General features: G+C 40.3%; 1 protein-coding gene across 4 annotated transcripts in view; it reads left to right on the top strand.

Annotated features, from left to right (window-relative positions):
- Window positions 1-25940, top strand: part of LOC125458190 (RUN and FYVE domain-containing protein 1-like) — a 52775-nt gene that overhangs the window by 20703 nt on the left and 6132 nt on the right. For 3 of the 4 annotated variants that reach the window (XM_059650693.1, XM_048543189.2, XM_059650692.1), the window contains 11 exons: window positions 88-153; window positions 429-498; window positions 593-694; window positions 8695-8811; window positions 9122-9289; window positions 9863-9960; window positions 11349-11468; window positions 15961-16090; window positions 17182-17276; window positions 17643-17691; window positions 17988-18065. In XM_059650693.1, the coding sequence (XP_059506676.1) occupies window positions 88-153; window positions 429-498; window positions 593-694; window positions 8695-8811; window positions 9122-9289; window positions 9863-9960; window positions 11349-11468; window positions 15961-16090; window positions 17182-17276; window positions 17643-17691; window positions 17988-18065 (1093 nt within the window). The remainder of the gene's footprint in view (window positions 1-87; window positions 154-428; window positions 499-592; window positions 695-8694; window positions 8812-9121; window positions 9290-9862; window positions 9961-11348; window positions 11469-15960; window positions 16091-17181; window positions 17277-17642; window positions 17692-17987; window positions 18066-25940) is intronic. The other variant, XM_059650694.1, reaches the window with a different exon arrangement.

Below are 25940 nucleotides of genomic sequence, written 5' to 3'. Positions count from 1 at the left end.
AGAATGCTCTAGGAAAGACAAGATTGCCTAAAGGAGTGTTCAAAAATCAACAGTCTATTATTGATTTTACTATTTATTGACCTGCAGGGACTCCGAACTCACTAATATCCTGGATCAGAAACATTACGTGGAAGAACTCAACAGACACTTGAGGTGAACCATCAAAAATCTTTATTGTACTACATGCTTGCTGTACCAAGTTTTTATTTTGTATTAATTTCAGCAAGTGTCCTCTCTGGTCCCTCTAGACTTTTTTAAGAAAAGATTAAATTTGAATACCATTTTTGAAATTTCATTGCAGTGCGCTAACAGTCACCTGTTAGTAACTAATCATTTGCATTTCACCTCGTGACTTGGTCTGGGTATGTTGATGTCTTGCATCAACTGAAAATAACAACAGCTGATTTTTTTTTTTGTTTCTTAAACAGTGGTACAGTTTCTGATCTACAGACAAAACTGGATTCATTGGAAAAAACTAATGCAAAACTAATGGAAGAGGTAAATAGTAATGAACTGGTCTTTTTCTGATGTTGAAAATATGCTATCTTAAGTGTATGGTCTGATTCTGTGCTTGTTTTGATTATTTTTGCAGCTTGCAGCAGCAAATGATCGAATTCAGTCTCTTCAGGAGGAGCAGAATCAATTGAAGCAAGAAAATTCATCGATCCTTGAAACAAGTGAACGTCGAGTAGAGGTTGGTCAAAAGAGCTATTGCGGTGTTCTGAGATGTGCTAAACTGGCTTTCAGTAACCCTTTATCTGCTGTACAAAGAATTGAGGCCATTTAATTATATTTTCACTTTAGACCGAATAAACATTAATTTGATCTGGTATGGGTTAATCAGGTGTAGCGTTGATTTTTTATAGAAAGGCAAATCCTATCTGACCATCTTGGTTAATTTTGTGTTAATAGAGAAGATTGGTGATGTAGGCGGATGTGTGTGGATATCTGTATCTGCAGTTTTTAAAAGGCATTGTCAAATAAATTGTTCTGATTTCATAAATAACCTGATTAGGTGTCAGCTGCAGTATTATGGACAATTCAGGCACCACATTCTCAGGAAAGATATAAAACTCCTGGAAAAGGTTAAGAGGAGGTGCACTGCAATGTTACCAGAATGATGGAGGCTACTTGTGAGTAGAAGTTGGAAAAGTCCTCCTTGCAACAAATATAGTTAGGAGATGACCGAACACAAGTTGTCAGTCCAGATTTTGATAAGACTAAATAATGCCTGTTCTTTTGCTGTCTTGCTCCAATTGTTATTGACTCATTCAGGGTCAACTTTAGGTCTTTTGTAAATAATTTTACACAAACTTCTTAAAAAAAAATAAAAATTTCAAAGTTGTCAGGCTGTTGAGGTAATAAGAGCAAGTTAGGTGGTGGTTTTTGATTGCAAATGCAGTAGGCCACAGGCCTATTTCTGTGTTGTAGATTTCTACGGTGGCACTTTATGAGGATCTTGCAGGATTATGAACAAAATGTAGTTCCAAGCATGATTACTCTGTCAAAGTATTGGTACAAGCTCAAAAGGCTTATCTCCTTCTAGGCTGTAAGGTCCCAAAACATGGAGCTTTAATGCATTATACTCAGCAGCAATCTTTTAGAACATAGAACATTACAGCACAGTACAGGCCCTTCGGTCCTCTGTTGTTGTGCCGACCTGTCGTACCGATCTGAAGCCCATCCAACCTACACTATTCCATGTATGTCCAATGTGCTTGTCCAATGATGACTTAAATGTACTTAAAGGTGGCGAATCCACTGCTGTTGCAGGCAAAGCGTTCCACACCCTTACTACTCTGAGTAAAGAAACCACCTCTGACATCTGTCCTATATCTTTCACCCCTCAATTTAAAGCTATGCCCCCTCGTGCTCACCGTCACCATCCTAGGAAAAAGGCTCTCCCTATCTAACCACTAGCTTCCACGTCCTCCTTATAATGCGGTGACCAGAACTGTACACAATACTCCAAGTGTGGCCGCACCAGAGTTTTGTACAGTTGCAGCATAACCTCTTGGCTCCGGAACTCGATCCCTCTGTTAATAAAAGCTAAAACACTATGCCTTCTTAACGGCCCTGTCAACCTGGGTGGCAACTTTCAAGGATCTGTGTACAAGGACACCGAGATCTCTCTGCTCATCTACACTACCAAGAATCTTACCATTAGCCCAGTACTTTGCCTTTCGGTTACTCCTACCAAAGTGCATCACCTCACACTTGTCTGCGTTAAACTCCATTTGCCACCTCTCAGCCCAGCTCTGCAGCTTATCTATGTCTCTGTGCAACCTACAGCATCCTTCATCACTATCCACAACTCCACCGACCTTAGTGCCGTCTTCAAGTTTTGTAACCCATCCTTCTACGCCCTCATCCAGGTCATTTCTAAAAATGACGAACAGCAGTCGACCCAATGCCGACCCTTGCGGTACACCACTAGTAACTGGTCTCCAGGATGAACATTTCCCGTCAACCACCACCCTCTGTCTTCTTTCAACAAGCCAATTTCCGATCCAAACTGCTATATCTCCCACAATCCCATTCCTCCGCATTTTGTACAATAGCCTACTGTGGGGAACCTTATCGAACGCCTTGCTGAAATCCATATATACCACATCAACTGGTTTACTCTCATCTACCTGTTTGGTCACCACCTCAAAGAACTCAGTAAGGTTTGTGAGTCACAATCTACCCTTCACAAAACCGTGCTGACTATCCCTAACCAATTTATTCTTTTCTAGATTATTATAAATCCTATCTCATAACCTTTTCCGACACTTTACCAACAACTGATGTAAGGCTCACTGGTCTATAATTACCAGGGTTGTCTCTACTCCCCTTCTTGAACAGGGGAACCACATTTGCTATCCTCCAGTCGTCTGTCACTATTCCTGTAGACAATGATGAGTTAAAGATCAATGCCAAAGGCTTGGCAATCTCCCTGGTTTCCCAGAGGATCCTGGGTTAAATCCCATCTGGCCCAGGGGACTTATCTATCTTCTCACTCTGTAGGATTTCTAATACCTCTTCCTTGTGAACCTCAATCCCACCTAGTCTAGCAGCCTGTATCTCAGTATGCTCCTCGACAGCATTGTCGTTTTCTAGAATGAATACTGTCAAAATATTCATTTAGTGCTTCCCCTATCTCCTCTGACTCCACACACCACTTCCCACTACTATCCTTGATTGGCCCTAATCTTACTTCCATCATTCTTTTATTCCTTAAATACCTATAGAAAGCCTTAGGGTTTACCCTGATGCTATCCACCAACAACTTCTCATGTCTCCTCCTGGATCTTCTGAGCTCTCTCTTTAGGTCTTTCCTGGCTACCTCATAACCCTCAAGTGCCCTAACTGAGCCTTCACATCTCATCCTAACATAAGCCGCCTTCTTTTCTTGACCAGAGATTCCACTTCCTTTGTAAACCACGGCTCCCGCTCTCCACAGCTTCCTCCCTGCCTGACAGGTACATACTTATCTAGGACACACTGGTACTTTTCCTTGAATAGGCTCCACATTTCTAATGTGCCCATCCCCTGCAGCTGCTTTCCCCATCCTATGCTCCCTAAATATTACCTAGCTGCACAAAAATAATGAAGTGAATAAAAATGCACCATAATTTTTTTCTATTTTTGAAAGTTTGAACTTTGGTTCCTTCTTATTAAGATGTCAGAGGTAGTTTCTTTACTCGGAGTAGTAAGGATATGGAATGCTTTGCCTACAATGGTAGTGGATTTGCCAACTTTAAGTACATTTAAGTCATCATTGGACAAGCATATGGACGTACATGGAATAGCGTAGGTTGGATGGGCTTCAGATTGGTATGGCAGGTCGGCACAACATCGAGGGCCGAAGGGCCTGTACTGTGCTGTTATGTTCTATGTTAATCTCATCATAATTGCCTTCCCCCCAGCTATAACTCTTGCCCAGTGGTATACACCTATCCTTTTCCATCACTAAAGTAAACATAACAAAATTGTGATCGCTATCACCAAAGTGCTCACCTACTTCCAAATCTAACACCTGGCGGGCTCATTACCCAGTACCAAATCTGATGTGGCTTCGCCCCTTGTTGGCCTATCTACATACTGTGTCAGGAAGCCCTCCTGCACACAATGGACAAAAACTGACCCATCTATAGTACTCAAATTATAGTGTTCCCAGTCAATATTTGGAAAGTTGAAGTCCCTCATGACAACTACCTTGTCTGTCTCACTCGTATTGAGAATCATCTTTGCTATCCTTTCCTCTACATCTCCTGGAACTATTCAGAGGCCTATAGAAAACTCTCAGCAGGGTGACCTCTCCTCTCCTTTCCTGTTTCTAACCTCAGCCCATACTACCTCAGTTTTTTGAGTCCCGAAACCTCTTTTCTGCAACTGTAATACTGTCCTTGACCAGCAATGCCACACCTCCCCCCCGCTTTTTACCATCTTCTCTGTTCTTACTGAAACATCTAAATCCCGGAACCTGCAACAACCATTCCTGTCCCTGCTCTAGCCATGTCTCCGAAATGGCTACAACATCGAAGTCCCAGGTACTAACCCATGCTGCAAGTTCACCCACCTTATTCCGGACGCTGCTGGCGTTGAAGTAGACACACTTCAAACCAACTTCTTGCTTGCCGATGCCATCTTGCGTCCCTGAAACTTTATTTCGGACCTTCCTACTCTCAACCTTTTCTATACTCCCAACTACAATTTTGGTTCCCATCCCCCTGCTGAATTAGTTTAAACCCACCCGAATAGCCTTAGCAAATTTCCCCCCCAGGATATCGGTACCGCTCTGGTTCAGGTGAAGACCATCCTGCTTGTAGAGGTCCCACCTACCCCAGAAAGACCCCCAATTATCCACGAATCCAAAACCCACCCTCCTGCACCATCCTTGTAGCCACGTATTCAACTCCTCTCACTCCCTATTCCTCGCCTCACTAGCACGTGGCACGGGCAGCAAACCAGAGACAACAACTGTTCGTCCTCGCTCTAAGCTTCCATCCTAGCTTCCTGAATTTCTGCCTTAAATCCCCATCTCTCTTCCTACCTATGTCGTTGGTGCCAACGTGGACCACGACTTGGGGCTGCTCCCCCTCTCCCTTAAGGATCCCAAAAACACGATCAGAGACATCACACACCCTGGCACCTGGGAGGCACCACACTAACTGTGAGTCTCACTCGTCCCCACAGAACCTCCTATCTGTCCCCCTAACTATGGAGTCCTCAGTGACTACTGCTCTGCTCGTCTTTTTCCCCCTTTCCCTTCTGAGCAGCAGGGACAGACTCTGTGCCAGAGACCTGTGCCCCACTGCTTTCCCCTTGTAAGTCATCTCTTCCCCCCACAGTATCCAAAATGGTATACTTATTGTTGAGGGGAATGGCCACAGGGGAACCCTGCACTGCCTGCCGGTTCCCTTTCCGTCCCCTGACCGTAACCCATCTGCTTTTTTTCTTGTACCTGAGGAGTGACTACCTCCCTGTAACTCCTCTCAATAACCCCCTATGCCTCCCGAATGATCCGTAGTTCATCCAGCTCCAACTCCAGTTCTGTAACGCGGTTTTTGAGAAGCTGAAGTTGGGTGCACTTCCCGCAGATCTAGTCAGTAGAGACACTAGTGGTGACCCTTACCTCCCACATTCTGCAGGAGGAACATTCGACTGCCCTGACCTCATGGTGAATTCTTTTTTTACATCAACTAACATGTTGTTTTCAATCTAAGAACTACATGTTTTATTTGACTTGACAAATTTTGAAGTGTACTTTTCATCATAACTATCATTAGATTTTACTTTTGGTTTCCATTCAAGCAGGACAATTGTCCTCTTCAGCCCTGGGCTAAAAGGAGGACAAGGCACTGACTATCTGAACATCTGAAAGGCTAATTTAGATGAGAAAGTAGGGATAGGTTCAGTTTTGATTTAAATACTGAATACACTACTGGTTTCCTAAATGACTCCTTGAGTTCAATTTAAGCAATAAATTTGCATGAATTGCCATGTTTACAAGTACAAGAGACAACCATTTTAATGTTTATAAAGTAGCTTTTTTTGCCTTTTTCAAGAAAATCTCAAGGAAACACAACTTTTTAAGAAGTGCTAATCTTGCCATACCATTCTAACAAGAAGATCCAAGATACATTTCCTGTTTGAGTTCACCTGATTTGGCTTAACTCAGCAGTCATGGAGCTTCCCTGATATCTGCTGAATAAGGGCATTTATAAGCCAAGCTGACCAAATGATCCACTTGTTTCCCACTAAGTTAACTAATGTCGTCAAGCTGCTATGTGGGAAAATATTGTGGTTCCCTCCTGATTTGACGGAAATGTAAAAAAGTTAGGTCACTTGTACCTTGTTGCATAATTGGGATAAGGAAACAGCTGCACTCAGTTGCAATGCTCTCCAGATGCTTTCACATGAGCTATGATTTAAGGAATAGTTAGCTCAATAAGCAATGCCAGCATTCAGTCAGCAACTGTTCAGGTCATTAGCTACCATGCATTTAGTTTGTTTTCTGGCATAGTTTAGTGTTTCACTAGCCTTTTAAGATCATCCAGAATAGAAAGAGACCATCTAATGTGTTTTGGAAGAACCTTTGTGAGTTACTGCAGTGTATCTTGCAGCTGCTGCCACTGTAAAGTAGTGAAGGGAGTGAATGTTGAATGTGGTAGCTGAGGTACCAATCAAGCAGATTGCTTTCTTTCTCTGGATGGTTGAGTTGCTTGAGTATTGTTGGGACTGGACTCATCCGGGCAATAGGAGAATATTCAGTTAAACTCCTGACTAGTGACTTTGTAGATGGTGGCCGGGCATAGGGAGTTAGTAGATGAATACACACTCTAGATTTCCTAGTCTCTGACCTGTTGTTTATTATAATATTTACATGGCTGGTTTAGTTCAGGTCAGTGACAACCCCAAGGATATTAATAATGAAGAACCCCATGACGGTAATGCCATAGAAAATCAAGGAAAGAGGGTGAGATTCTCTGTCATTGCAAGTTTTCGTTGCCTGGTACTTTGTGGAATAGATGTTATGTGCCACTTCACAGTTTTAGCCTGAATGCTGTCCAGGCGCATATGGACACGCGGTTTCAGTAACTGAGGCTCGGTGATTGCTGCACAGATGTGTGACTGTACTATGATAAAGGAACATAATTTAAACAACAGCTGAAGATGATTAGACCCAGGACCTTGCTGTTGCTGTGCAGTAGTTTCTGTACCTCTGAGCCAGGAGGCCTGATTCTGTGCTTCAGATGGATGACATAATTTGGGGTTGAGTTATAAGGAGAGGCTTAATTGGCTGGGACTATTTTCCCAAACCTTCGCAGACTAGGGGTGATCTTTGAGGTTTATAAAATTGAGCGGCGTAGATTGGATAAATACACGAGGTCTTTTTCCTGGGGTGGGGGAGTCCAAAGGTGAGAGGGGAAAGATATAAAAGGGACCTAAGTAGTGACTTTTTCCACTTGGGCTGGTGCGTATATGGAATGAGCTGCCAGAGTAAGTGCTGGAAGCTGGTACAATTACAACATTTAAAAGGCATCTCGATAGGTATATGAATAGGAAGGGTTCAGGGGATATGGGCCAAATGCTGGCAAATAGGACTAGATTTTTATATGGGATATCTGGTCAGCATCTGTTTCCATGCTGTATATCTGTACAACTCCTAACTGATTGAAAATATCTGTATTGAGGAACACCTTTGCTAATGCCCTTTGACAAAGCGTTGAGAGCTTCCCCTAATTCCCTGGGTGCCACACACTGTCAAATGCTGCCTTGAAGTCAAAGGCTGTCACTCTGTCCACCTCACCTCTGGAGTTCAATGCTTTTGTTGATGTTTGGACCAAACCTGTAATGAGGACAGGAGCTGAGTGGCCCTGGTACCCAAACTGATAATCACCAGGTTATTATTGAAAAGTGCTGCTTGATAGCCCTGTCAATGACCCAGTTCATCACCTGGAGTACTGTTTTCATTGATGGTTTGTTTGAAAAGCCATCTGATTTAGTCCACATTATCCTGTTTCCCTAAGCCCTTAAGTATCCTTCCTTTTCAGGAAGGATGTTATTAAACTGGAGCAGGTTCAGAAAAGATTTACCGGGATATTTCCTGCAGTGAAGGGTTTGAGTTATTATAATAGGCTGGGACACTTTTCATTGGCACATAGGAAGTTGAGGGGGTGATCTTTATAGAGGCTTATAAAATTGAGTGGCATAGATAAGGTGACTAGCAAGGGTGTGGAGATTCAAACCTAGGAGTGAGAGCAGAAATTTTTAAAAAGGATGAGGGTTGTCTTTTTTTTTAAGAAAGTGGTTTGTGTGTGGAATGAACTACCAGAGGAAGTGGTGGATGCTGATACAAATACACTGTTTAAAAAATATTTGGATAAGTACATGAATAGAAAAAGTCAGGAGGGATATGGGGCAAATGCAGCAAGTGAGACTAATTTAGTTTGGGAACATGGCTGGCATGGACAAGTTGAACCAAAGCATCTGTTTCCATGCTGTTTGACGCTGATACTATGACTGTATGTCTGAGATCCTTGTAAAAATTACTTTGCGAGTAATCTTTCACAGTACCTTCTCGATCAGCAAAAGTTTCTGGATAACCAAACTCTTCTCTCCTCTTCTGATTCTGTAACTATGACTAATTACTGAAATTGCAGTCTGTTTTCATTGTTTTTGAATACTTTCCAATATTTTTATCAGGTGAGCAGACAAGATTCTGAAGTAGAACTGGAAACATACAAACAAACTCGTCAAGGTCTAGATGAAATGTACAATGAAGTCTGGAAACAACTAAAAGAAGAGAGAAAGATTCGCATGGTAAACCTAAAGGATAATTGTGCTCTGTTTTTGAAGTAGTTTAAAGAAACTAACTATAAAAGTTGTGAAAAATTTGTATCTTTGATAACTTTTTAGTTTGTGTATTTCAATTCTGACGTAAAATTCTGAGGATTACCTGGATTTAACACTGAACCTTTCTGTAGATACGTTCATTCTTGATTCTGTCAATTACTAAGCCCTTTCTTCAGTGGCCCCTGAAGAAAAATCTAGTACAGCCAAGCTCTCACTTAACCTTGCAAACCTTTTGAATGCAGTTTTGATTGAAAGGGTGTATGTAATTTCTACTCAGGAACTGGAGAAAGAATTAGAACTACAGATGAGCTTGAAACAAGAAATGGAAATAGCCATGAAGCTACTGGAGAAGGATACACATGAGAAGCAGGATACGCTAGTAGCTCTCCGACAACAGTTGGAAGAAGTCAAGGCTATCAATTTGCAGATGTTTCAGAAAGCTAAGGTGAAGCAATAAGTGAGAAGGGGCTATCCTTGGTCCTTAAGCAAAGGCAGTGATATTAGTGTACAAATTATGGGATACAATTAATTATATTGTCTCATTTCTCTTACAATCAAAACAGCCATAGTCTAGAACCATAGGAATTTGTCATCTCTGCCTTTTTGCTCTTTGCTACCCTATCACTCACCGTGATATCCATTTTAAATTAATGTCTTGTTTGCTTTTTGCCATTGGAAGAAGCAGTATTTACTCATTAGTTACATTTGTATATTAGTGTTCTGAGAACACTTCGTGTTTAATCCTGTTTAATATCTGTTGGAATTTTGTAAAGTAGTAGTTGTGGCAGCTCAAGTGTCTGCTCACAACAGTCTTTTTTTAAAAATTCTTCATAAATCTATATGCAGTATGTTCTATCTAACATTTAATGTCTGTTCTGTAATAGTATGTCAAAAACTGTACATAAAGTACTCTTGATTGAAGCCAAATTCCACAAGAATGCCTAGTAAATGTCTGGTGATAGACGTAAAGTGTTGTAGATCAATCCTAGTTTTGTTTATTGATGAATTTGTTGCTTAGAATTCTGAGGGTACAGCACAGCAGAAGGCTGAAATGATAAATTCTCTGGAACAAAAGGCTAACCAGATGATTGATGCCACAAAGCAAATGGAGGAAAGGTACAGTAAATAGACACCCTTAATTTCATTTTTTACGCTACATTGCTTTTCAGCTCTGAATATATCATTCTTGCAATACTGTTAAATTTGTCTTTGCTGAGCTGTCAAATTTTAAAGCTCTTAAAGAAGAGTTAGTTCAGACTGTTATTTGTAGACTAGATTGGGAAGTCAGACAATTGAGGTGTAACATATTGTAGAATGTATTGAAATGAGATTCTGAGAAACGGGGGGAAAAATCTGCATCTGCTTTTGGCACATTTGCCTAATACATAATTGCACCTCCTCTTATTTCGCAGTTGGCATTTGGTCAAATCTGAATTGTCTGTAGGGCTCAGGACCAGGCTGCACTGTACACAATTTTGTTTTAAATTTAGATGAAAGCATTGACATTCAACTGGAATAGCTGTATGCTGGAATTGTTGCAAGGTAAAAGAACGTCAAACGCAGTGTGTTGACAAACAGCTATGTTAATGTATTCATTCACTTTTTTATTTTCTCAACCCCAACCCTCTGCCCCATGTATGTTGAATTCCTCATCTTAGTTGTCTGCCAATGGATGTGGATATTGGATAGTTACCAAAAGTGGTGGGTGGTAACTTGATGACAGTGCACCCAAGAAACAAACATATCTTAGCTAAGCAAAGGTGAATGTTTGTTTGTTTGTTTGAATACCTCAGCTAAAGCAAAAAAAGTAGAAATTTAGGAACAGAAGTAGGCCATTTGGCCCTTTTTTGAGCCTGCAATGCTGTTCCGTATGATCATGATTGATCATCCAACTCTGCACCCTGTTACCAGTTTTGTCCCATATCGTTTGATTCCTTTTGCCCCAAGAGCTGTATCTAACTCCTTTAAATCTTCCATGTTTTGGTCTCAGCCTTTCTGTAGTAATGACTTCCACAGACTCGCCACTCTGGATGAAGAAATCTCTCCTTATCTCAGTCCTGAATGGATTGTCCAGTATTCTTAAACTGTGTCCCCTGGTTCTGGACCCTCTGGTCATTGGGAACATCCTTCCCAGGTTTACCCTGTCTAGCCCTGTTAGAATTTTACAGGTTTCTATGAGGTCACTCCCTCATTCTTTAAACTTCAGTGAATATGCCCTGGTGGAACCAGTTTCTCTTCAAATGTCAGTTCTGCCATCCCAGGAAACAGTATGGTGCAAAAGTTGACATTGCGAAGGAACCATTCAAGGCCAATGTGATGAGTACACAGTTCACTGATAGGAAATTAGAATTGTGTTGTGGTAAGCAAGAGATGAGCATTGCTTGGCTAAATAATTAATTATTGCTACCTTATTTCAAGCAAATTTTGTGCAAAAAAAAAAAAATTCAGCCTTTCTGACACCTTTTAAATCTGTGTGCATTGACATTGTTTGTTTTTACTCCTAGACTGCAACAGTCTGAACAAACACGACAGTTAGCAGAAGAAAAAAATCAAAAGATTGAGAGAGAATTTGCTCGCAAGATTGAGAATCTCCAGCAGCAGCTCAGTGAATTGGACAAACAACGGTAAGACATCAAAATATATCTTCAAAAGATGGACATCACACAAGTAACTGAATCGTTGCCTCCAGATATTGGCTTGAGGTTAATTTCAACTGTTGAATGCAAAGTAGAATCAACAGATGAGGATGGGTATGTTTTAGATGTTTGCAATTAATGATGAATGACAGAGACAGCCATCAAAGTTTGTTGGGAGGCTTATGGATGAAATTACCAACTGTTGTACTGCCACATTTTGAGATGGAATTGGGAAGTCCTGACTATGATGCTGGTGGGAGCCAAGATGGTAGATGTAGACATGACACCTGCAAGATTCTGTTGAATGTTTTAGAAATATTTTATATTTACTTTCAGATTGGGGAAAGTACAATTGAAGATGATCAAGGCGAAGGAATCACTAGTCATATAGCGTACTGTAAACCATAATGGAGATAACTGATCTATCAGATGACTTGAAATTCTCAAGTGGCTAATACTGGTGCCTCTTCACAGGTTCTTCACACCAATTGTTTTCAAGAAGGTAGTAGATCTTGTGGTTAAAGGGAATCAAGGGATATGAGGTGTGAGCTGAATTAGGGAATTGAGCTTGATCAGTGATGATCGTATGAAGGGCAGAGCAGACTCGGTGGTTGGAATGGCCTATTTCTGCTATCTTGTATGGTTCTACTTGTGGAGAAAAATTTAAGAATATGATTATAGTTTCTAATTCTTTTAGTACTATGTAACCTGCTTGTTAATAAATTGAAATACAGCTGGCAAGATAGAAAGGAATATGGTCAAACTTTCTTTGTGCAGACAGTTCATTGACACTTCCAGTCTCTCAGCTTTCATCCCTCACCCGGCGTTACAACTTCCCCTTATTCATTGGTACTTGAACAACTAAATCTACCATCTGTTTCCCATAACACTTGAAAATTATAAAGCTTAACTTGTGGTGCAGTGGTAATGTCCCTGCCCTGGACCAAGAGATTGGAGTTCAAGTTCCACCTGCTCCAGTGGTGTGTAATAACACTTCTGGGCAGGTTGATTAGAAAAATAGTCTTTAAAACAAACAAAAAAAACTTAATGTTTAAACTACAACTAAATCAGCGTGGTAACTTCACTATGCAGAATGCAAAGAATTTCTAATAATAATGTTTGAACTCAAAGCTTGACTGCAAATAGGAGGCTGTTTGATCAATAGTTGCCTGTTCTCTTTGATGTAACAAACAGTGCATAGCAGAGATGCTGTAGATGATGTATATCTAGACTTCCAGAAGACATTTTTGCTGTGCAAAATGTTAATACGCAAGGTGAGATCACATAAGATTAGGGGTAATATTAGTTTGGATAGAGGATTTGCTAATAAAAAGAAGATAGAGGGTCATGATAAATGGCTTTTATTTTCCGGATGGCAAACCACCTTGTTGGATGCCATAGGATTGGTCCTTTGATCCCAAATATTTATAATCTATATTAATGATGAGATACAGCCAAATTTGCAAAAAAACAATAAAAAATGTGCGAAAGTAAATTGAAATGAAGAAACAAAAAATTTACATATGGATAGGTTAGCTGAATGGACCAGAATTTGGCAGATGGAGTTTAATGTGGACAAATGAGCTTGTTCATTTTTGTCAAAGAATAAAAAGGCAACTTATTATTTAAATAGAGAGAAACTTCAGAATAATTTATGCAGCAGGCTCTGGATGTCGACATGAATGGGCCTCAGAGACCTAGCATTCAGGCACAGCAGGTAATTTGGAGGGCAAATGGAATTTTGGCATTTGTTGCTAAAGGAGTGGAGTATAAAAGTAGGGAACTGTGTTTGCTATTGTACAAGGCATTGGTGAGACTGTATCTGTAGTGCTACGTACAATTTTAATCCCTTACTTGAAGATGTAATTGCATTGAAGGGACTTCAGAGAAACTTAACTGGATTATTTCCAGAGATGAAAGGCTTATCATATGAAACGTAGAAAGAAAGGCCGTTTGACTCCTCCACTTGGCCATTCAGTATGATTGTAGCTGTTGAGCTCAATATGCTGGTGCTGCCTCCCTGAATCCCTTGATCTCTTTAGTGATGAACTGTATTTATCTCATCCTAGTGTATTTTCAATGTTTTGGCTTCAGCCATTTCTTCAATGGTCATGAATTCCATGCTCACCAGTCTCTGGGTGATGAAATGTCTCCTCCTCTCAGTCCTAAAAAGGTTTTCCCTTTATCCTTAGACTATGACCCCTGATTCTGGAGTACCCCCCCAACTATCAGGAACATTCTTCTTGCATCTAACCTATCTGGTCCTATTAGAATATTATAGGTTTCTGAGATCCTCCCCATCATTCTTCTAAACTCCTCTGAATACAATTCTAACCAATTTCAATCTTTCCTCACACGTCAGTCCTGTGGTTCCAGGAATCAATTTTGGTAAATCTTCATTGTGTTCCCTCTATAGCGAGAACATCATCCTTCCTTAGATAAGGTGATCAAAACAGTATTCCAGTTATGGCCTTGCCAATGTCCTGTATAATTTCAGCCAAACGTTCCTGTACTTGAATCTTCACAATGTGAAGACCAACATACTGCCTTTTACTGCCTACTGCATCTCCGTGCTTACTTTCAACGATTGGTGCACAAGAGCACCCAGGTCTCCTTGAACATTCTCCTCCCTCTCTATTTTCGGCCATTTGGATAATAATCTATCTTCTAATTTTTTTTGCTACCAAATTGGATAACCTCATATTTATCCATATTCTACTGCATCTACCATGCATTTTTCCACTCACTTAACCTGCCCAAATCGCACTGCAACATTCTCAGCTTCCTCCTCACAGTTCAACCATCCAGCCAGCTTCGTATCATCTGTAAGTTTTTGAGATATAATATAATATAATATAATATAATATAATATAATATTTATTCCCTCATCTGAACCATTAACATACTTTGTGAATAGCTGGTGTCCTAGTACCAATCACTATAGTACCCCACTGGTCACTGCCTGCCATTCAGAAAAAGAGAGATTGAGCAGTTTTTCCTCCTATGCTCGCTAGCATTTACAAGGATGAGAGGAGATCTAATTAAGATGCATAAGAAACTGAAGGGATTGACCACACAGAAGTAGTGAATTTTTCTCCTTGTGGAGAAATCTAGAAGGCAAGGTCATAATCTAAACAAAGGGGCTAGGAGATTTAAAACAGATGAGGAAAAATTGCCTCATGAATCTGGAATTGACTACCCTGTAGTATGGTGGGTGTTGTGATACTGAATACATGTAAAGGAAAGATAGATCAGTTTTTAATTAGCAATGGATTAAAGGATGTGGGGAGCTGGCAGTAAAGTGAAGTCAAGGCTGATGAGCTGTGATTATACTAAGTGGCAGAGGTGGCCTGAGAGACTGAATTGCCTACAGTTGCTCCTAGCTCTTATGAAAGAGGAACATTGGGAAAACGGCAAGAAAGTAAATTAAGCAAAGCCCTGTAAGTTTTTCTTCAAGTACTTCTCTGTCTCCCTGTTCCTAACATTTTTTATTTTTAGGATCATCTTAAATGACTTTTTTTTTGAAAAACATACAGATCCTTTATAATTCCAAAACCATTATCATTGTTTTCCTTCTGGCGCTCGTGCCAATAATTATAATCCATGACATAGTTCTTGAGCGCTTTGCTGGAGGAAACGTTTTTCACTAATTTACCGCAACAAAATTTCTCAAACCTGCAAGTTCCCATTAAGTTACCTTTTTAATGTTCTGCTTCAAGGAGAAGAGTTTTAAATTTCCCTACTTTATTCAACTGAAATCCCTTGTTCCTGGTAACATTCTATAAATTACCTTTGCATAAATGCAAAACTTTTAGAATTTTTCTTGAAATGTGGTGGTAGAATTGTTCGTAATACTCCTGTGAGCCATAACCATTGATAAAGCTTTAACATAGTAAAAAAGACTATGTTGTACGTGCTTCCATTTATAAATTAAAGTAACTCCATGCCATTTTTTTTCCTTTTATCCAATACCTGATCCTGCCCTGCTAATTTTAGGAAATTGAATACATGGCCATCAAGACATTGAATTGCACCTGCCCATTTTATGACCCTGAAGTCTCTGATCTTTTGAATGTTATTAAATGTTAATTAATTTTGGTTGGGTTTTAATGTTACCACATCTACCTAAACATTCCTAGTCAATAACATCTAAAGAATCTGTCAGTTGAGTAGATGAGAAATCCAAAAACACAAATTTCTTCTCCATGGTCCTTTTTACATACTTGGTCCTTTGGATTATCTTCTATGATTTTTAAATGCTACTTTAAAGGACAGGCCACGTAAGAACAGCATTTGAATAGCAGTTTTTTACTATCGACAACGTGCTTTTGAAGTATTTCTTTATGCTAAGTATGGCATCATCTTGATTGTGGAGTCCTGAATTGGGCAGATGGCCCACATTGACAATAATCTGCATTTTAAAACTGATACAAGTCAAATTCAGGAATTAACTACAGTAGCTTAATTTTTTTAACTATAGCTCCACATTGGAATCGGAACTTAAAGCTGAGAAGGAACAAAGGCAAAGTCTTCAGCAACAGTTGCAACAAGAGAGGGATGTAACATCTCAGTTAAAAGCTCAACTGTTGCAGAAGTCCGGCTTAGAGAAGGTAGACGTTTTTCATGCAATAAATTTTGTTTTGAGATGGCGCTGAACAATTCATAAATCTTGTAAATTACAGCCTTTCAAACAAGAGATGTAATGGCTCCATAATTCTAGCTTACATATTTACTGCACTGGTTGGTAATGATCGTTAAAGTTCTTTCTTAAGATAAACTTCTGAATTTGAATGGTGAAGGTTCAAGAAATGCTACTACTTCAATTGTTGACAGCAGGGACTAACATTTGTATTTCACCAACATCATGAACTGGACATGACCCATTGTAATGTATGTCATACAAATAGAGTAGAATTAAGGTGCAGTCTACTACAATTTTCCCCCCCTTTAACCTCTCTTTTAAGAAGTCAACTTCAAAAGAATGATTATTCAGGAAAACATGAGGAAAGTAATATATAAAGTATGCCTTTGTTTCAAGAGCACTTCAGAGCAAATTCCAAACTGAAGACCAAATTTTCCAGTCTGTGGCAGGCAAACGTTGTTTTGGACCCAAGATGACTTTAATGCTCTAGGTTAGCATAGCCTAAAGTTTCCTGTATATCACATCCGAAAGCATGGGGTCCTTGTGAAGGAGTTCAGCTGTTTTCTATAAGTCATCATCATTGTCACCTTTGCTTGTACTTAACACAAGTTATGTCCATTCTGTTACAGTCCATAAATCTTTATTCCTAACCAGTCATAGTTCAGCCCATTTATGAAAGTCCTGTTTGACCAGTGAGCTGTTCCTTGATGTCGTCATCACGTAAGATGCCAAATCTAAGGTGCTAGTTTATTGGGATCCTTTGTGATGTTTGCTGATATGTGATATCATAGCTTAAAAGCTGAATTGTATACAAAATAGTTGGTCCAAATTTTCAGGTAGTTGGCCTATGAGTGGCAAAGAATATAAAGGTAACCATTTTTGTAGGTTCCAGTAGTTAAATTTTCCCATATGCAGAAAAAATTTGAGTCAGTGGATAATGTTTACAATTTTATTTGAATTTTTACAAAAGTAGTGTTCCACATTCTAGAATCTGGCATTGGAATATTCCCATGGTATCAGAGTTGTACCATTTGCAGTGAAAGATTGTTTTTGTTATAGGAAATGGAAACATTGCAAGATGAGAAAAAACAACTACACAAGATCTGCGAAGAACAGGAACAGGCATTACAAGAAATGGGACTTCATCTTAGTCAGTAAGTCACTACTACTTCAGTATTTTTTGTAAAGCTTATTTTCATTTAGATGTTCATTTCTGTCCTTTAACTTAAGGTAAAAGCATAAAATACTGAAAGTAATACTTGGCTAAGTGGATTCAAATGTGTTCGTGTTGACTTAAGTTTGTGATGAATTTAGTAGTTTAGCAATTTTAACATAGATCTCAATATATTCACAACATAAAATGATTCAGGAAATTTTGACCTTTTAAATTGCCACTTTTTTATTTAATCTGGATTATATGGCTCAGACTTTTTGGAAATGCAAGTAATTGTGTCAAATCGATTTTAAATCAATTTAAATTGGTGGTCTGGCATTATAAATGATGATTAACTTTTTTCCAGATCAAAATTGAAAATGGAGGACATTAAAGAGGTCAATAAAGCATTAAAGGTATTTTTCTCTGGCAGCAAACCTTTGCAATTTGTTTGAAGAGCTTTGGATCATAAAAGATTAATGTTTTCTTTGTTTGCTTGGCTATCTGTATAAATTCTATGCTTCTAAATTGTTTCTATAACAAACAATTCAGCTTTTGTGTTTTGGGAAAATGTTAATGTTTTTGTATTATGTTCAAGATGATCTTGGGTTTTTTTTTGCAAATAACTTACATGAATTAAAATGCTTAGCTAAATAAATAGAATGTAACACCAAACTAGTTGATCACCATTTTGCTGAACTTTTATTGGCAGGGAAATGCCTGGCTGAAAGATGATGAAGCAACATCCTGCAAACAATGTGAGAAGGAATTTTCAATCTCAAGAAGAAAGGTACTGCTCAAACAGATTATGAATTTTTCACCCAGTTTAACTGATTGTTGCTGTTCTCTAGGACTAAGAACATAATACTTCAAGATAACAAAGTGTGGAGCTGGATGAACACAGCAGGCCAAGCAGCATCTCAGGAGCACAAAAGCTGACGTTTCGGGCCTCGACCCTTCATCAGAGAGCTCTCTGGGTCTAGGCCTGAAACGTCAGCTTTTGTGCTCCTGAGATGCTGCTTGGCCTGCTGTGTTCATCCAGCTCCACACTTTGTTATCTTGGATTCTCCAGCATCCGCAGTTCCCATTATCACTCCTATCAATAGTACTTCAAGCTTCAGAATGTAATGTTTCCAATTCTCAGAACTAGATTTGTTTAAAGGAAATGTTGTCACCTATTTATCATTCTTGCCTCCCTCCTCCGCTTGCCACCAGATTGAAGGAGTAATATTTCTGTATTTTCTAGATTACATAACTTGCAGCACCCATCTCCTTACTTTTTTCCCTTTTCTCAGTGTTCATGGCCACTTCGTGTCTATTGCATCTTAGTGTTGTTTGGGAGTTGGTCACATCGACATAGTCCAACTTTTGAGCAGCTTTGACAGGTGTTCCTAATACTGCTGTATATAAACATTTATTTGTCTTTCTTTCAGTCTATTGAATGACTCATATCCCATCTGCAATTATTTTGGATGGGGGAAGCAGGGAAAATGAGGAGTTTTGCCAATCTGTTTTTCCCAAGCTACACAAATCCTAGACTGGAACACTGTTCCCGAGTATCCTGTACTGCTAGTTAGCTGTGAAAAGCATTCTTTGCTATGCTGTTCAGTGATTATAGGCCAGAATTTTCCCTCCTATAGTTCAGATATGGTGGCAGGCATTTTGGATAGCATTACATTCACATGGCCCATGGTGAATTTTTAGTGATTATCTGTTTTTCAGCTCATTTTGTATTCAAGCAATTTCTGTGGCAACTTAAATGTTAAATCACATGCAGATGTTGAGTGGAAGTTCTTGCCTCTCCCACCCCTCCAGCGTCAAAGGTTATGGTAGTTAAAGACGACCCCTTCTGTCACCTAAATACTTCACTGAATGCTCTGCTGTGGGCTAGCTGAGCCAGAAAGCAGATACTCTTTCTTCTAATTGCCAGAGGAGATTATCTCATTGGATCATGGAAACCTGGATCCAAGTTGCACGTGAAGTCAGTGACTCCAGCAGCCTAAAACAAAGCCGGACCAAGTGCAGGAACCGGATGAACACGCTCTACCCTCAAGGGTATGTTTCACAATCTCATTGCAATCGTAGAGCCATCACTCAGTCTAATGCAGCCAAAATATGACCATGTCAGTCGGGCATACCGACATTGCCATCTCTGAAGGGTTCTTAGCTACCTAATGCTGTCAGTCTTCTAGTACTTTCCACACTCGCTGCTTTCCTATTGACTCACTGGGGATGAATCACTGCTTATTAAGGCTATGTATGCTCATCAAGTGCTTCTGCACATGTTGCCTTCATACTCAGCTCTTCCCTTCCTGTCAATGCAGGATAAATGGGTACAGTTGCCTTTAAAAAGGCCCACATTGGGAGAGGATTTCTTGATCTCTGTGCCATCATCCGTTTTTGAAGAAAATGCAATTTGGTTGGCTGGTAAAGACCAAGACCAGTCTCTGCCAATGCACTGCAGAAGCTAGGGAGCACTGCTCCTTGCAAAAATGCAGCCATTCTTGCATTTACACCTATGCAGAGGTTGTGCTCCCTCATCTAGTTCTTCCACAAAACTGATGAGGCACTTGAAACTCTCCAGCACAAGTACCTCCTGAGAATGGAGCTTGTGAAACCTCAAGATATTCTGATAAGGCATTCACTTCACCTTCCCCAGCACAGACACCTGATATAAATTATCCATTGAAACTGAACCAACTGTATTCTAGATAATGTGATCGATCGCATGAGAATGGAACTTGCAATATCAGAAAATTGCACAGTAGCTGCACCATTTAAACTAATGGGATCAGGATTGCGATCTAGTCAATATAGATTAGGAAAGTTCACATTTTTCAAATAGCGGTCTAAATTCTTCAATGGCGCTAAAGCTAATTTACATTGAAAAGACGTGCATTATGGCAGAGCTGACAGTGTATACAAACTCACAACCCAGTGAGCCCATCACTAACATGTCCACAAGTCAGTGAAACCTGAGGTTTCTGACATTGAGGACTGTTAGAGAGCAGGGAGATGCCAGGAGGCTCTTATAGTGAAGAAGATCATGAGGCATATGGAGAATTTTATCTCAAAGTTCAGAAGATGCCCTGTTCTTTTCCACCCCTCCAGTGACTCCATTGCCTGCAGATCAGGTCAAGAAGGGTATTCCTGCATCTTTTCAGGAGACTTTCAAGTGCTGTAGTCCCCAAGGCCACAGAGATACCTGTCAGTGTCTTCAAAGTCATCAAGGTATACTAATCAATAGGATCATTCCACCCTCCTCCTGTATATGTCAGGCCTACACTGTGTGTTGTGGTAGGCAAACAAAAATAAATGCTTCTAAAGACACATTGACATGGGTGTTTAAATAGTGTATAGAAATGTGACAAATGGATATTTACTTTCAGTTTTCTAATGTTTGCAGTAGTCTCTCCTCCTTGCAAGGTCCCAGCATGTTTGGTTGAAAAAGTAACATTGCAAGGAAATTATTCCTTTGTCTCCGAATACTTTGAATGTCTTGATACGTCAGCAATGTACTCCCTCTCGTGAACCGGTTGGGAGCTATACCAATTCCTTGGAAAAGATTAATGAAGAGGTGTTGGTATTTGTGCACTGGCTGACTTTCTGATAGTGGAAGCGGATTCAAAGAATTTGTAGCTATTGTAATGGTACAGCATAGGATCCTAACATTGCACAGGACTGTAGAGTGAGAGAGGGGCAGAAATGGTACTAATGACATCTGGTGAGATGAGGCAGACCTGAGGAGCCTTTTCCAGATTGACTAGCCTCTAATTGGCCTTGCCCATTTTGAAGGATGGCTCTTCTTGAATCCCTGACTGTGGCAATACCCACGTTTAACACAGCAACTAAGATTCTCGAAGGATTCTTGCCTCCAAATTTCACATCACAAGCAGATTTAAAAAGTCTTTTGTTTTCATTCCAGACATTTGTCTCAGGGAGGTTGAAACTAAAACTTTCTAATGTGGCCTTTGCATGCAGGCAGTGCCAGCAATGCACATTCCCCTTTTAAATCAAGTTCTTGCTATCCTTGCCCATGTGTGGAACCAGCATCCAGCCAGGATCGGCCAAAGATCTCACTGAATGAGATTACTTCAGGACTGCTGATTTGTTGCAATGTAACAGTTGAGGGCATTTACACCTGATTTGTCCATCCTTATTTAGAGTATCACTTAAGTTGGCTAGCACAATATATAATTCAGACTACCCCTCACAAATGAAAAATACTCCCACACTGACTGCAGCCATTGTAGTTTAATTTTGTGGTACAGTTAGTTTGAGACTTTCAGCATGAGATTCAACCTTCCAAGTTTGTTCTCCTACATTGCATTTCTGTTCTATCCTCACTTTTGTTCCAAATAGGACCAGGAGGCTGAATCCTATTATGGAGGTGTTTACTGTACAGGCAGCAAGGTTAGACTAGGTTGTTTCCTGCTCAAAATGGCTGGTGACGGTGACATTACTGTGTGCAAACCCTTAAGGTGACAGTCCAGAATACTTGCAGAAATACACAACACCTACCAATTTTCTATTTCTGTTGCCCGCATGACCCTTCATATTTGTCTCCTTTGGTGTGTGTTCACGATCAAGTAAGCGTTGGCCCTACCCTTGCCCCAGATCCCCTTGACATCAAGCTTCCACAGCCTCTACCAAGCCATACCCTTCACCTGATTTGAAGAAACCTGGACTTCCATGTCCCTTGATTTCCCTTTTAGAAGGCCATATACTCTACTCTGAATAGAGTCCGTACAGTGTGGAATCAGACCACTTGGCTCAAGTACACACCAACCCTCTAAAGATTGTCCCATCCCTACACTATCCCCAAAACCCTGCATTTCCCGTGGCTAACCTACATATCCCTGAACACTTTTTTAGACCATTTAGTATGGCCAATCCATTTAACTTGCACATCTTTTGGACTGAGGGAGGAAACTGGAGCACCCAGCAGAAACTGATGCAAACATAGGGAGAACAAGCAAACTCCACTCATAGCCCAAGGGTGGAATCGAACCCGGGTCCCTGGGGCTGTGAGGCAGCAGTGCTCCATGCCATTCAGACAGTGCCTTTCTGTGTTGTGCTTTCGCAGTGATTCAATCATACGCAGCCATTTGGCTGTAAGCAACTACCTATTTGCCATATGGGCAAAAGCCTCTCCTTTGAGTCATTCTCTGTCCCTTGTTTGCCATGTGTCAGTTGGGCTTGGAGATTGAATGCCTTGATCACTTCGATACACTGTACTTAGGAAAGTTGCAGTCAAATGATTGATTGCAAAATTTACAGTAGTTTCGCTGTAAGGACAATGGGGCAAGTACATAGCCTGAAGGAGATGAAGTTTGACTCAGCAGGTACACACTTGCTGTTGAATTTCTGGAGCATTAAGTATCTGTTTTGGGTTAAAGTTCAAAAGGAAGGCAAAGTTGGTTTCAGAGAGTTTATATTTTTAATGAGATGTAAATGCCTGCTGATAGACTTCTCACTACTGTGTATCTGGTATTAAGATACTCGACCTGCACGTGAAAGGGAAGAGCTTGATTGCTGAAGTTCTTCTCAATGATGAGAATCTGATTTCCTGCTTGCCCAATTTAAGATCACCTGCCCTCCACTCTTCCTCCCCTGACAGGCCTAGAAAATCCTATGCAGTGCTGGCTTTGTTTAAAAGTGACCTCCTTTTGAGGGAGGATTGAATTAGCAAGACTTCTTGATATATTTATAGAGGCTTTTTTAAACAAGCCTTGGTGTATCTATACTGTAGCACTGAGCAATGGAAAGGCAAGCAACTTTTGGATCTCTCCTGGTGAAATTCCCTAGTTACTTCCAAAAAATGCCTGGGATTACATAAGATGACTGTGACTTGTGTTATTTCACTTTTGCTTCCTGTCTTTTCCAAAATCAAATAATTTATCCTACTTTTCAAATATTTAGACCAGCCAATGAGAATTAAAAATAGAGAAAAATCTTCATTTATATGAAGCTTTTTCCTTAAATTGGACAATTCCAGAACTATCGTTGAAGACCCCTCTACTGTTTAAAGTCCCTTGTCAGTTTGATACTTCTGTTGACCAAAAATGCTAGCTGATATATTCTAGCAGTGAGCAGTTACCATGCGGGTCACTAGAGGTTAGTGATCTGTCTACTCTCTTTGTTTCTATTAATATCAAAGTCTTCAAATTTTCCAACCAAATTCTGGACAGGATTCTTGCTCGGCAGTGATGCGATGCCTATGAATGGGATTATTGCTTGTTATTGGCCTATAACCTGCCTAATTAATATGCAGCTTCCTATCTTTCCTCCTGTAGTAAGGAAACCTAGATGCTGAGAATTTCTAACATGAAAGTCACAGCAGATATCTGGTGACTTCAGCTTGATGCTAGCTTCTCTGGGCTGCCAGTTTGGACGTCTACAAACCGCATCTTGGGACATTTACCCATGTTGACAGATACTGATGCCTGCCAGTCTGTCAAGACCCATGGCACCTTTTCTAATCTGCTTACAGGATGCTTTTGTGTTGTAATGTTGCACTTCAGGACATGCTGTCCACTAGCATTGAATGGCTGTTGCAAGTACACTTTACATGCAGGGATAGACAACCAACTTGCAGACTGAACCAGCCCATCTTGGCTGTTTGCCTGCTTGCTGTCTTAGTGCTGACTCATTTTGAGTGTGCCCGGATGTGAGAGAGAGTGGGATTGATTGGGTGGGTATTCACGGGAGTAGAGTGGTGAGGAGTCTCAAGTGAGTGAATAGGCAGCACAGAAACTGTAGAGTTAAGACAGTGGAGGCTTGGAGTGGGTGAGTGTAATTGAGGGTGGATTTTACATGGGTAAGTGCTGTAACACCGATAACACAAAAAATGGTGAGGAAAGTAGTATGGATTTTGGAAGCTTTTCTCGTGATTTTTCTCTGGTTTTCCAGAGCAGAAGATTTTTTCATTCTAAATTATTTTTGGATTAAAGAAGTTCCAATCTCCCCTTCACATTTATTTGGATTACACCGTGGGAGAGGCCTGTCCATGTGTTGTGTTGAGGTATCAATGGCTTGAGTGTTTTATTTTGGTGTTTGCGCAGAATTTGTAAGTTTTCTTTTCCAACTTGTTTGTTGAGCTTTCAGTTTGAGCAGTTTAAATGATGGGGATCAGGGATCAACTTTGCTTTATTCAGATCTGGGGATTTGAGAGGTGACTGAGGATTTGAGGAGGTTGTTTTTGTTTGCTCGAATTTTCAGCTAAGTGCTGATTTTTAAGATTAAATAAATTACTTATTTTCTGCATGCTTAAAATTAAAAACTCTGGGTAAGGGAAGGGTAGTTTTATTTTTTAAATGGTTATTTTTAGAGTTTTGTTTAGGCCTCATAACCTAGAATGTAGTGTTTTTTTTCTCAGCAGTCATCAGTTTACTGACATTGGATTTGAAAAAATGTATGGATCTTTTAGGTAAATCCAAGTGAATAAACTTAAAGGGGCAATTATGGCAGCGATTGGAGTGGTTTACCCCTCTTGTCAAATGTGGAAGATTAGGGAACAGTTGACTGTCCCTGGTGTCTGTCTGTCTGTCTCGTGTTTAGAACGATCACATCAGACCGTTTTCTAGCACGAAAATAGAAGTGGCAGCTAGATCCTGGGCACCAGAAATTAATCTTGTTAAGCAGGGGACTCACCTATCAGGGAGGTTCTACGTTGGTGAGCATGAATTCAGGATAGTACGTTGCCTCCCTGGTTCCAGGGTTAAAAATGCCTCAATGGTTGCAGCATATTGTCAGGGGGAGTGTGAGAAGTCCAAAGTTGTACACAGTGGTAAGAGTGATGTAATTAGGGAAAGGGTTGACGCTTTGTAGAGCGAATATAGGCAGTCATGTAGAAGGCTGAACAGCAGAACCTCAAACGTAATAATCTCTAGTTAATCCCACTGCCATGCACCGGTGAGAATGGGAATAAGAAGCTAGGGCAGACAGATCAATGGCTGAGGAGATGGTGCAGTGGGCAAGGATTCACATCTTTGGATCACCGAGATCTCTTCTGTGACAGAATAGAACTGTTCAAAAGGGATGGGTTTCACCTGAACCGGAAGGGGACCAACATGCTGGCAGGGAGATTTAAACTAGTAGGTGTGTGGGGGGTGGCGGATATAAGTAGTAGCAAGAATAGAAAGATAGATGAGGACAGTTCAGAACTTTTTTAAAAACAAGTTAATTAGAAAAGGCAAACAAGAGCAAGCCAAAACTAGGTACCTCCTGAATATTTCAGCACAAGGAGCCTTATAAGTAAGGCAGATGAACTTGGCCTGTATGGGAACTAGAGACTGGAACCTCATAGCTATTACAGAAGTACGGCAGATGGAGGAACAAGTCTGCTAGCTCAATATTCCAAGGTTTACATGCAGTGGGAAAAGTCGGTGTGGTTTTGGTGGTTGTGGAAAGGAGGAAGGGGACGTTGGCCTTTTTGAAGGAAGCTATTACAGCTGTACTTAGCTTCACTGGATGATCTGCAAAAATATGCTCTGTGTGGAACTCAAATAAGATGGGACAGTCACCTTGATGGAATTGTACTTTTGGCCCCCAATAATTAGCAGGAACCTGAGGAGCAAAAGTGTAGAGAGATCTTAGATATCTGAATAATAACATGGTAATATTAAGGGATTTTAACTTGCCAAACGTAGACTGGGACTGCCAT

This window comes from Stegostoma tigrinum, chromosome 13 (genome assembly GCF_030684315.1).
Source record: "Stegostoma tigrinum isolate sSteTig4 chromosome 13, sSteTig4.hap1, whole genome shotgun sequence".
Lineage (NCBI taxonomy): Eukaryota > Metazoa > Chordata > Chondrichthyes > Orectolobiformes > Stegostomatidae > Stegostoma > Stegostoma tigrinum.
This window is presented reverse-complemented; position numbering and strand designations above follow the sequence as displayed.